General features: G+C 42.5%; 1 protein-coding gene across 1 annotated transcript; it reads left to right on the top strand.

The window, feature by feature from the left end:
• Window positions 1–296: 296 nt before the first annotated feature.
• On the top strand, window positions 297–3,096 carry LOC147919288 (uncharacterized). The gene is made up of 3 exons (XM_087503922.1): window positions 297–1,217; window positions 2,544–2,863; window positions 2,982–3,096. Exons 1-3 carry the CDS (start codon window positions 297–299, stop codon window positions 3,094–3,096), a joined length of 1,356 nt encoding a protein of 451 aa, XP_087360048.1.
• Window positions 3,097–13,649: the final 10,553 nt, after the last annotated feature.

Here is a 13,649-nt window from a genome sequence, read left to right as displayed (position 1 = left end):
ATGTTCTAATTCAAGTAAGAAAAGAGTTTAACTCTCTTTCTCCTCTCTACTCTCCTTTACACTCGCATACACTCTACACCTCTCACCCTTGTCCGAATTCAAACTCTTCCTCTTTCTCAAATCTTTCTACCTTAAATCTTACATGGTATCAGAGCAGATTTGATTCTGTTCTTGCCTCAAATCTCCATCACTCCCTTCCGCATTCTCTTTCTTGTTCTTAAAATTTCTTGTTCTTGAATCTTCTTTCTTTAACCGTTGGACAATAGCTTTAACCAACGGTCTCTTCATCTTTTTCCATGGAAACTACCAAAACTCTCATTGTTCCAGTTACTCTCAAGGGAGAGAATTACTTACTGTGGGCTAGAACCACAAAGACAGCCCTATGCGGCCGAGGACTTTGGTCCCATGTTGAGACGAGCGAAGCTCCTAGTGGCGAGACCACCAAAGACGGCAAGGATCTTGTCGCGGAAGAGAAGAACAAGTGGTTTCAAGAAGATCAGGGAGTCCTAGCTATCATTCAAAACTCCCTAGATGCACCTATACTTGAAGCTTACTCTTATTGCGAGACAGCAAAAGACTTGTGGGACACTCTCAAGAATGTTTTTGGGAATGTTACAAATGTAAACCGAATTTTTGAGATTAAGAGGGCTATCAACAATCTCAACCAAGAAGACATGGAGTTCACCAAGCACTTTGGGAAGTTTAGGTCCCTTTGGGCTGAACTAGAGATGCTCCGGCCGGCGACTATAGATCCGGCCATTCTGAATGAGAGGCGTGAACAAGATAAGGTGTTCGGCCTTCTCTTGACCTTGAACCCCTCCTACAATGACCTTATCAAGCATATTCTACGGTCGGACAAGCTCCCTAGTCTTGATGATGTTTGTAACCAAATTCAAAAGGAACATGGTTCCATGGGGTTGTTTGGAGGCAAGGGGGAGCTAGTGACCGCCAACAAAGCTGAGGTGGCCTCCGCAAATCGTGGCTACTACAAACCGGAGGACAAGAACCCACCGGTGTGTGAACATTGCAAGAAGGTCGGCCACTTCAAGAGCCGTTGCTGGATCCTTCACCCTCACCTCCGCATAAACCGTGGAGGAACAAGCCGAGGTGGACCTAGAGCTAACCAAGCCAGCATGGTGAGCGAGGCGGTGACCTCAACACCAAGTGGCCAGACGCTTGAGGGGAACGGAGTGGCGTTGGCGGCATCTTCGGAGCTGGTACGCAAGTCAGACCTCGACGCCCTCATCAAGGCCCAAAAGGAGGCCTCCGGTAAAACATTTCTTGCCTCAAATAAAATTAAACCCCTTATTGTTGATTCTGGTGCATCTCACCACATGATTAGTGATTCTAGGCTAATTAGTGATATTAAACCTGCTAATGGTAATGTTGTGATAGCTAATGGTGAGAAAGTTCCTGTTAAAGGCATAGGGAATTTAAAATTATTTGATAAAGAAACTAAAGCCTTTTACATGCCTAATTTCACATCTAATTTGTTATCAGTTAAAAGGGCCACCACTGATTTAAATTGTTATGCAATATTTGGTCCTAACAATGTTCATTTTCAGGATATTGAGACAAGTAAGGTTCTTGGTCAAGGAAGTTCCAAGGATGATCTCTATATGCTTGAGGACTTGAATTTATCTTCTACTGCATCTTGTTTTAATTCGGTTATTATTAAACCTAGTGATTCTATTTTACATGCTAGGCTAGGACACCCTCACACAAGAGCTTTATCTTTAATGTTTCCTAATATTTCTTTTAAAAATGAGGAGTGTGAGGCTTGTATTCTTGGTAAACATTGCAAGGCTGTTTTACCTAATTCTAGTACTATTTATGAAAATTGTTTTGATTTAATTCATTCTGATGTTTGGACATCCCCTTGCTTATCTAGAGAAAATTAAAAATATTTTGTGACTTTTATTGATGAAAAATCAAAATATAGTTGGATAACTTTGCTTCCTTCTAAAGATAGAGTTCTTGAGGCTTTTACTAATTTTCAAAATTATGTCTCTAACCACTATCATGCCAAGATTAAAATTTTGAGATCAGATAATGGTGGAGAGTACACAAGCCATGCCTTTAAGCAATATCTAGCCAACCATGGAATACTACACCAAACTAGCTGTCCATACACACCTCAACAAAATGGGGTAGCTGAAAGGAAGAATAGGCATCTCATGGAGGTAGCAAGGTCTATGATGTTCCACACAAGGGTTCCAAAGAGATTTTGGGGAGATGCTGTGCTAGCTGCTTGTTACCTTATCAACCGCACCCCCACAAAGATCCTCAAAGACTTGTCACCATTTGAGGTATTAACTAAGGACAAACCTACATTTAATCACTTACGAGTTTTTGGGTGTGTGTGCTATGTGTTGCGACCAGGTGAGCTAAGGGACAAGCTTGATGCTAAGAGTACAAAGGCTATGTTTCTTGGCTACTCCACTACACAAAAGGGGTATAAGTGCTATGAACCTACAACAAGGAGAGTCCTAGTATCTCGCGATGTCAAGTTTATAGAGACACAAGGATTCTATGATGAACAGAATTGGGATGAGCTACGCAATCTCTCATCCTCACCATCTGATCGAACATGCAACCTCCGAGTTCTTCTTGAGCGGTTAGGAATTGACAATGATCGGATCAATACCGAGCCGGCCAGCCCTACCTCACCAGCTCACCCTGAACCATTGCGCGAGCCTGAACGTGACATCCATACTGATGATCCAATCGAGCCGCCTGAGGAGTCAACTGAACTACCCGCAGACAACATTGCCGAGCCGACCGAGGATCCGGCCGAGCCACTTGAGGAAATCATTACACCAGGCTGTGCCAACCTGGAAGCTGGAACCATAGTCCCTCTAAGGCGCAGTCAACGCATCAAATATCCTCCTACCAATTGGAAGAACACCCGTGTCTACTACAACAATGTGGCCATTGCTCATCCGATTCAAGCCGTGTGCTCACTTGCCCACTTTCCTAAGGAACATCAAGTTTTCCTTGGCCACATTGATGAACACTGGATTCCAAGAACCTATGATGAGGCCAAAGACCATAAGGTATGGCGGGACGCTGTTGATGCCGAGAACACGGCCATGATACAAAACCACACATGGGATGAAGCTGACCTACCCAAGGGTAAGAGAGCAGTCACCTCAAGATATATCTTTACTATCAAATACAAGAGCAATGGGGAGATAGAACGGTATAAGGCACGCCTTGTAGCCCGGGGATTCACGCAAACGTATGGGGAGGACTATCTTGATACGTTTGCTCCGGTGGCCAAACTTCACACCGTTCGAGTGGTTCTCTCTCTTGCCACAAATCTTGATTGGGAGCTATGGCAAATGGATGTGAAGAACGCCTTCCTACAAGGCGAGCTCGAAGATGAAGTGTATATGCGGCCACCACCAGGCCTAGAAGACACCATTGGTCCGGGGAAGGTTCTCAAGCTCAACAAAGCCATCTATGGACTAAAGCAGTCGCCAAGGGCGTGGTACCACAAGCTGAGCACAATCCTCCTTGACAAAGGCTTTCGCAAATCCGAGGCTGATCACACACTATTTACCTCACCTAGCACCAAAGGTATAGTAGTCATCCTAGTGTATGTTGATGATATCATCATCACTGGGAGTGACTCGGTAGGTATTCAAGACACTAAAACCTTCTTGAAATCAGTCTTTGATATTAAGGACCTTGGAGAGTTGAAATATTTTCTTGGGATAGAAATATGTAGATCAAAGGAAGGTTTATTTCTATCACAAAGAAAATATGCTCTTGACTTGTTAAATGAGACAGGAAAATTAGGTTCAAAGGCAGTGGCATCACCTCTTGAAGAGAACTACAAGGCCGGAGGACAGGGGGAGCTTGAGTAGGCACCATACAAGGACGTTGGCCGCTACCGGCGCCTAGTAGGTAAGTTGATCTATTTAACTATAACACGGCCTGATATTTGCTTTGCTGTGAACCAGGTGAGCCAGCACATGAACAATCCAACTGTCCATCATTGGAACATGGTCGACTGAATCCTTAAATACATCAAGGGCTCACCGGGACAAGGCATTTGGATGGGCCGCAACAAGAACACCGAGTTGGTAGGATATTGCGACGCTGACTATGCTGGAGACCGTGGAGACCGTCGCTCTACAACTGGCTATTGCACATTCCTTGGAGGCAACCTGATCACTTGGAAGAGCAAGAAACAAAAGGTCGTATCACTTTCAAGTGCCGAATCCGAGTATAGGGCCATGCGCAAACTCACAACCGAACTAATGTGGCTCAAAGCACTCCTCAAGGATTTAGGAGTGGAAATCACGAGTCCTATCACCATGCATTGTGACAATGAAGCTGCCATTCAGATAGCAACCAATTCAGTGTTTCATGAGAGGACCAAACATATTGAGGTGGACTGTCATAAGGTGCGAGAGCAAATCAAGCTTGGAGTTGTCCTGCCATGTCACACCGAGAGCAACGAACAACTCGCTGACATCCTCACCAAAGCTGCAAGCCCCCAAGTGTGCGAATATATTCACTCGAAGCTCGGCCTTATAGACCTCACTCGGCCATGAGTCTTTCACATGGCACCTACACTCTTTTTCCCTTATGTATAGTTTTTTTTCCCATGAGGTTTTCTATACTAAGGTTTTTAATGAGGTGGGTGCCTAGACTGTCAAGCTTGCCTGGTCATCTAAGTCAAGCTTGAGGGGGAGTATGAGTTTGGCACACCACCTTGGCCACCACCGTCCGTACAACCGTACGGATGTCCGTACAATCGACAACCTATGGGCTGTCCAAGCCATCTCGTATCTCATGAGCCCAATCCACTAAGGAGAGCTTCCAACGATCTCCTATCATCGAGATCCTTCTATTATAGCCGTTGGGCAACTTGCAAGTGGGAAGTCAAGGGTTTAGTCACATGTAGGAATAAGGAGATGTCGCTATCTCCCATTAATGTGTACATAGGATCCTAGGGAAGAATATCCTCTTTGTATAGCTCTATATATGGTTTGTAAGTATGTTCTAATTCAAGTAAGAAAAGAGTTTAACTCTCTTTCTCCTCTCTACTCTCCTTTACACTCGCATACACTCTACACCTCTCACCCTTGTCCGAATTCAAATTCTTCCTCTTTCTCAAATCTTTCTACCTTAAATCTTACATCTGGGGATAAAATGTGTCTTAATCCAATGCAACTGACTAGTTATAAGAGTTTGAGATAGATGTGGAGAGTTTAAAAGCCACTTATACCCATTTTGTCCCAAAACAAGCTAAAAACCAAGAAAACATTGCTTAGAAGCTGTAAACAGCTATGTTAGTGTTTTTGGGGTTTAAATGTATCTTAATCAATGCAACTAACTAATTATAAGAGTTTGAGATGGATGTGGAGAGTTTAAAAGCCACTTATTGTTGGGATTTATGAGACAAAGCTCACAAGAGAGGGTAGACAAACACTTGGTGAATGAATCCCCCTTTACCCACAACAAACTAACTCATTCTCAAGGGGGAGAAGAGGACATCAACTTGTGATGAACTCCCCATAAACAAGGCTTAGTAAAGAGTAAATAAAGAAGAGTTTAGGTGGGTTTGAGAAGAGAATAGGCTGCCTTAAGGGCAGCCCCTAACCGCTAATCCTAAACTCTCTACATTGGAAATAAGAACAAGAACACAAGGTGTAGAGAGGGAATCGGATCTCTTCTATTAGATAATATTGTGTTAGATTACATATGGGAGATTACACATTAATATAGGGAAACAAATGTATATGGCCGTTAGAGATAAATGAGAGATGAGAGTGACATATAGCCGTTGGTGCACAAGTGGGTGTATGGTGAAAGGGACAGCTCCTTCCCTTGGTTGTCTCATTCTTCACCAACCAAGGTCTCACATGCTTCCTTCCTTCCCTTCTTTTCCCTTTGTGAGACATTTAACTTCTTCTTGGGCCTCTTCTACTTATAAGGCCTTTACTTCACAATTCTTCTCACATTGCACTTATGGCCTTGCTGACCACTCTCATTCTTCTCACGGCCCATATGGCCTTATTGGCCACTCTCATTGTGCTCACGGCCTTACTGGCCGCTCCCACACCACTCATGGCCTTACCGGCCACACTTCTTGTACTAGCAGCCTTACCGGCCACTCTCTTCTTCCTTGTGCAGCTCGGCCTCACCGGCCTCACTCTCTCTTCTCCTCCTCATATACTAATACTCCCCCGCACGTTTGATCGCCGGGACACCATATGGACCAAAGATCAAGCGTGGACACGTGTCGACTACCTCATTAAAAACCTTAACAAAGAAAACCACTTGGGAAAAACTTTGTTAAGTAAAAAGAGTGTAGTTTCCCACGGTCCTTGATGTCCCATTGATCTTGGTTTGTAAGGACCGGCTCTCTTCTCTCCATGGCTTTGAACCGCTACACTTCCTTAGCTCTCCTTGCCTTTACTTCGCATGATCTCCAAGCTCACATTTTTCCGAATTTCCTTGAGGCTCTCATAGTCTCCTTTACCCCTTAAACAAGTGATAAAGAAGAAAAGTATAAGTGTATGCTATGAGGAATATCAAATGAAATTTTTCAAAAAGTTTCTTTGAGGCTCTCATAGTCTACTTGGAATAAGTATAAATGATGAGGAATATCAAAGACAATCTCTTTGAGGCTCTCATAGTATACTTTAAACAAGTAGAGATCATGAGGAATATCAAAGAAAATTTTAAAGAAAATGTGACAATTTAAGAGAACATAAAGAGTAAAGACTAGTAATGGAACTAAGATAATGAATTAAAGAAATTTAAATAGAGTAGAGTTTAGAGCACAGCCTTTTGGTGTTTTTGATTGAGGAGAAGAGAGCAGTTGATCATTGTTGCGGTTTGAATTCTCCTCTTGAGACCGCTTCTTCTAAGTCGCGTCAGAATGGTATACGTCCACTGAATCGGACATAACTCTCGAACGGCTGCTCGGATTGGTATGATTTCACTTCCACTGGCAAGATGACTCTGTGGTCTCGAACTTTGATGAAGAACGCGGAAGCTGAATCTCAGTGGAAGGGTTTCGTCCGAGTCGTTCTTTGAGACGCTTCCTTGAAGAACATAATTTTGAACTTTGGTACACCAACGACTTTGAAAGTCTTGTGCACCTCCAAACTTCGACACTCATCGAACGTGGGATTGTTCAGCACTTCACACCAGTTTCCTTCTCCCCTTGCTTATCTACCATAGACCATTCCCTTGAACAACTTCTTGAGTTCGCCGGCCGGACTCCCTCTTGGTGTTGCCTTGAGCTTTGACTTGGTTAGATTTGCCTAAGAGAGCATCACTTCTGGTTGCGAATGGTTCTAGCTCCCCCGTAAGCTTCTAGTGCCTCCATTTGGCTGTTGACTAGTTATAAGAGTTTGAGATAGATGTGGAGAGTTTAAAAGCCACTTATACCCATTCTATCCCAAAACAGGCTAAAACCAAGGAAACATTGCTTAGAAGCACTAAACAGCTTTGTTAGTGTTTCTGGGGTTAAAATGTGTCTTAATCCAATGCAACTAACTAATTATAAGAGTTTGAGATAGATGTGGAGAGTTTAAAAGCCACTTATACCTATTTTGTCCCAAAACAGGCTAAAACCAAAAAAACATTGCTAAAACCAAGAAAACATTGCTTAGAAGCTGTAAACAGCTATGTTAGTGTTTTTGGGGTTAAAATGTGTCTTAATCTAATGCAACTAACTAATTATAAGACTTTGAGATAGATGTGGAGAGTTTAAAAGCCATTTAAACCCATTTTGTCCCAAAACATGCTAAAACGAAGAAAACATTGCTTAGAAGCACTAAACAGCTTTGTTAGTGTTGATGGGGTTAAAATGTGTCTTAATCCATTGCAACTAACTAATTATAAGAGTTTGAGATTGATATGGAGAGTTTAAAAGCCACTTATACCCATTCTATCCCAAAACAGGCTAAAACCAAGTAAACATTGCTTAGGAGCTGTAAACAGCTATGTTAGTGTTTCTGGGGTTAAAATGTGTCTTAATCCAATGCAACTAACTAATTATAAGAGTTTGAGATAGATGTGGAGAGTTTAAAAGCCACTTATACCCATTTTGTCCCAAAACAGGCTAAAACCAAGAAAACATTGCTTAGAAGCTTTAAACAGCTATGTTAGTGTTTGTGGGGTTAAAATGTGTCTTTATCCAATGCAACTGACTAGTTATAAGAGTTTGAGATAGATGTGGAGAATTTAAAAGCCACTTATACCCATTTTGTCCCAAAACAGGCTAAAACCAAGAAAACATTGCTTAGAAGCACTAAACAGCTTTGTTAGTGTTTCTGGGGTTAAATTGTGTCTTAATCCAATGCAACTGACTAGTTATAAGAGTTTGAGATAGATGTGGAGAGTTTAAAAGCCACTTATACCCATTTTGTACCAAAACATGCTAAAACCAAGAAAACATTGCTTAGAAGCACTAAACAGCTTTGTTAGTGTTTCTGGGGTTAAAATGTGTCTTAATCCAATGCAACTAACTAATTATAATACTTTAAGATAGATATGGAGAGTTTAAAAGCCACTTATACCCATTCTGTCCCAAAACAGGCTAAAACCAAGAAACATTGCTTAGAAGCTGTAAACAGCTATGTTAGTGTTTATGGGGTTAAAATGTGTCTTTATCCAATGCAACTGACTAGTTATAAGAGTTTGAGATAGATGTGGAGAGTTTAAAAGCCACTTATACCCATTCTATCCCAAAACAGGCTAAAACCAAGGAAACATTGCTTAGAAGCACTAAACAGCTTTGTTAGTGTTTCTGGGGTTAAAATGTGTCTTAATCCAATGCAACTAACTAATTATAAGAGTTTGAGATAGATGTGGAGAGTTTAAAAGCCACTTATACCTATTTTGTCCCAAAACAGGCTAAAACCAAAAAAACATTGCTAAAACCAAGAAAACATTGCTTAGAAGCTGTAAACAGCTATGTTAGTGTTTCTGGGGTTAAAATGTGTCTTAATCTAATGCAACTAACTAATTATAAGACTTTGAGATAGATGTGGAGAGATTTAAAAGCCACTTATACCCATTTTGTCCCAAAACATGCTAAAACCAAGAAAACATTGCTTAGAAGCACTAAACAGCTTTGTTAGTGTTTCTAGGGTTAAAATGTGTCTTAATCCAATGCAACTAACTAATTATAAGAGTTTGAGATAGATGTGGAGAGTTTAAAAGCCACTTATACCCATTTTGTCCCAAAACAGGCTAAAACCAAGAAAACATTGCTTAGAAGCTGTAAACAGCTATGTTAGTGTTTCTAGGGTTAAAATGTGTCTTAATCCAATGCAACTAACTAATTATAAGACTTTGAGATAGATGTGGAGAGTTTAAAAGCCACTTATACCCATTTTGTCCCAAAACATGCTAAAACCAAGAAAACATTGCTTAGAAGCTGTAAACAGCTATGTTAGTGTTTATGGGGTTAAAATGTGTCTTAATCCAATGCAACTAACTAATTATAAGAGTTTGAGATAGATGTGGAGAGTTTAAAAGCCACTTATACCTATTTTGTCCCAAAACAGGCTAAAACCAAAAAAACATTGCTAAAACCAAGAAAACATTGCTTAGAAGCTGTAAACAGCTATGTTAGTGTTTTTGGGGTTAAAATGTGTCTTAATCCAATGCAACTAACTAATTATAAGACTTTGAGATAGATGTGGTGTAAGTTTTAAATTAGAGAGATTTGAGAGTAACTAAGAGTAGAGATCGGATAGAGAAGGGAAGAGTGTAGGCGCATGGAGAGAATTGGAGAAAGAGATATTTTCTCTTCTTACTTCATTTAGAACATAGTTACAACCTTATTATAGCCATATACAAAAGAATATTCTCCTAAGATACTATACACAATTACAAATGGAGATAGTGACATCTCCTTAACATGGGACCAATTACAAATGGAGATAGTGACAACTCCATGTCTTCTTGGTTGAGATTGTTGATGGCTCTCTTAATCTCGAAGATCCGGTTCACGTTAGTAACATTTCCAAAGACATTCTTAAGAGTGTCCCATAAGTCCTTTGCAGTTTCGCAATAGGAGTAAGCTTCAAGGATGGGGGCATCTAGGGAGTTTTGAATGATGGCTAGGACTCCTTGGTCTTCTTGAAACCACTTGTTCCTTTCGTCTGCGACAAGATCCTTGCCGTCTTTGGTGGCCTCGCCACTTGGAGCCTCACTCACTTCAACATGGGACCAAAGTCCTCGGCCGCATAGGGCTGTCTTCGTGGTTCTAGCCCACAGTAAGTAGTTCTCTCCCTTGAGAGTAACCGGAACAATCATAGTTTTGGTGTTTTCCATGATGAACTCGGTGGTTTAGGTGTTTACCCAACGGTTAAAAGAAATTTTTGGGAACAAAGAGATTTGAAAGCACAAGATAGAGAGAATGCGGAAGATTGTGATGGAGATGAAGTCAAAGAACAGGAACAATCTGCTCTGATACCATGTAAGTTTTAAATTAGAGAGATTTGAGAGTAACTAAGAGTAGAGATCGGATAGAGAAGGGAAGAGTGTAGGCGCATGGAGAGAATTGGAGAAAGAGATATTTTCTCTTCTTACTTCATTTAGAACATAGTTACAACCTTATTATAGCCATATACAAAAGAATATTCTCCTAAGATACTATACACAATTACAAATGGAGATAGTGACATCTCCTTAACTAAACATGTGATCTCCCTTTGACTCTCCACTTGCGCAACTCGTCCAACGGCTCACATGGGGAAGGTTCTCGAATTCTTATGACCGTTGGAGGCTCTTATTGATGGACCGGACTTGACATTCGTTGGTTGTACGGACGGCCCACTCCGTTGGTTGTACGGACGTCCGTACGGCCGTACGGACGGTGGTGTGCCATTTCATACTCCCCCTCAAGCTTGACTAAGGTGATCAAGCTTGAACAAATGGACACCCACCTCATTAAAAAAACCTTAGTATAGCAAACCTCTTGGGAAAAACTATACACAAGGGAAAAAGAGTGTAGGTGCCGAGATGGAATCTTACGGCCGAGTGAGGTCTATGAGGCCGAGCTTCGAGTGAATGTGTTCACACACTTGTGGACTTGCTGCTTTGGTGAGAATGTCAGCTAGTTGATCTTTGCTTTCGGTATGACACGGTAGGACGACACCAAGCTTGATTTGTTCTCGAACTTTATGGCAATCCACTTCAATATGTTTGGTTCTCTCATGAAACACTGAATTGGTTGCTATATGGATAGCGGCTTCATTATCACAATGCATTGTGATAGGTTTTGTTGATTCAATTCCAAGATCCTTGAGGAGAGCCTTCAACCACATCAGTTCCGTTGTTAGTTTCCTCATGGCTCTGTATTCGGACTCCGCACTTGAAAGTGATACGACCTTTTGCTTCTTACTCTTCCAAGTGACCAAGTTACCACCAAGGAACGTGCAGTAGCCTGTAGTTGAGCGGCGGTCTTCTCGATCTCCAGCATAGTCAGCATCGCAATAGCCTACTAGTTCGGTGTCCTTGTTGCGCCCCATCCAAATACCTTGTCCCGGCGAGCCTTTGATGTACTTGAGGATTCTTGTCACCATGTTCCAATGGTGAAGCGTTGGGTTCTTCATATGCTGGCTAGCCTGGTTCACAGCAAAGCAAATATCAGGTCGTGTGATGGTTAAGTAGATAAGCTTACCTACTAGGCGCCGGTAGAGGCTAACGTCCTTGAACGGAGCCGTATCCAGCTCCCCCTGTCCTCCGGCCTTGTAGTTCTCTTCAAGGGGTGTGAACACCGCTTTTGATCCTAATTTTCCTGTTTCACTTAAAAGATCAAGAGCATACTTTCTTTGTGATAAGAATAAACCCTCATTAGACCTATATACTTCTATCCCAAGAAAATACTTAAGTTCTCCAAGATCCTTAATGTCAAAGACCGATTTAAGAAAGTCTTTAGTATCTTTAATGCCTACCTTGTCACTTCCAGTTATGATGATATCATCAACATATACTAGAATGACTACAATACCTTTGTCACTTGATAGTGTGAAGAGGGTATGATCAGCCTCTGATTTGTGGAAGCCTTTCCCAAGTAATGTGGTGCTTAGTTTGTGGTACCATGCTCTTGGTGACTGTTTCAGGCCATAAATAGCCTTGTTGAGTTTAAAGACTTTTCCCGGACCGATGGTGTCTTCTAAGCCGGGTGGTGGTCGCATGTAAACTTCATCTTCAAGCTCGCCTTGTAAGAACGCATTCTTGACGTCCATTTGCCAGAGTTCCCAGTCCAAGTTAGTGGCCAATGAGAGAACAACGCGAACCGTGTGAAGTTTGGCCACCGGAGCAAACGTATCAAGATAATCCTCCCCGTACGTTTGCGTGAACCCGCGGGCGACAAGGCGGGCCTTATGGCGTTCTATCTCCCCGTCACTCCTATACTTAATGGTAAAAATCCACCGTGAAGTGACGGCCTTCTTCCCTTTTGGTAAGTCAGATTCATCCCATGTATGATTTTTCTCCATGGCCGTTGTCTCCGCATGTACCGCGTCACGCCATACTTGATGGTCTTTAGCCTCATCGTACGTTTGGGGAACCCAATTCTTGTCAAGTTGGCCAAGAAAGACTTGATGGTCCATAGGGAAATGTGCTAGAGAACATACGGCCTGAATCGGGTGCGCGACGGCCATGTTGTTGTAGTACACTCGAGTGTTCGTCCAGTTGTTGGGGTGAAACTTGATGCGCTGACTTCGTCGGAGAGGAACGATAGGCCCAGCATCGGACTCAGCACTGACTGGAACTTCCGGTTCCGTGAACGGTACTGTGTCCGTGTCCGTGTCCATGGTACCGTGTCCGTGTCCGTGTCCGTGTCCGTGTCCGTGTCCGTGTCCGTGTCCGTGTCCGTGTCCGTGTCCGTGTTCGTGTCCGTGTCCGTGTCCGTGTCCATGTCCATGGTCTTCCATAGATGTTTCTGGTGCATTTGGCTCGACAGGAACAGGATCAGTAGATGGGACAGAAGGTTCAGTCGGCTCGGCAGGATCATTGGCGGCCCTATCGTTTTCAATGCCTAGCCGCTCAAGGATGACACGTAGGTTCCGCGTCCGATCCGATGTGGTGGTTGATAGGTTACGTAGTTCATCCCAGTTTGGCTCGTCATAGAATCCTTTTGTCTCCACAAACTTGACATCACGAGATATGAGAACTCTCCTTGTCTCCGGATCATAGCACTTATAGCCCTTTTGTGTTGTGGAGTAGCCGATAAACATGCTCTTAACACTCTTGGCATCGAGTTTGTCTCGTAGTTCACCTGGTCGCAACACATAACACACACAACCAAACACCCTTAGATGATCAAATGTAGGTTTAGCCTTGTTTAATACCTCAAATGGGGATACGTCATTAAGGATCTTCGTTGGTGTGCGATTAATAAGGTAACAGGCCGCAAGGACAGCATCACCCCAAAAGCGCTTTGGAACCCTTGTATGGAACATCATAGACCTTGCAACCTCCATGAGATGCCTATTCTTCCTCTCAGCCACTCCATTTTGTTGTGGTGTGTATGGGCAACTAGTTTGGTGAAGAATTCCATGTTTGGCTAGATGTTGTTTAAAGGCATGACTTGTGTACTCTCCACCATTATCTGATCTCAAAATTTTAATCTTTGCATGATAGTGGTTAGTAACATAATT

Source organism: Camelina sativa, chromosome 20 (genome assembly GCF_030686135.1).
Source record: "Camelina sativa cultivar CO46 ecotype springtype chromosome 20, ASM3068613v1".
NCBI classification, from domain to species: domain Eukaryota; kingdom Viridiplantae; phylum Streptophyta; class Magnoliopsida; order Brassicales; family Brassicaceae; genus Camelina; species Camelina sativa.
This window is presented reverse-complemented; position numbering and strand designations above follow the sequence as displayed.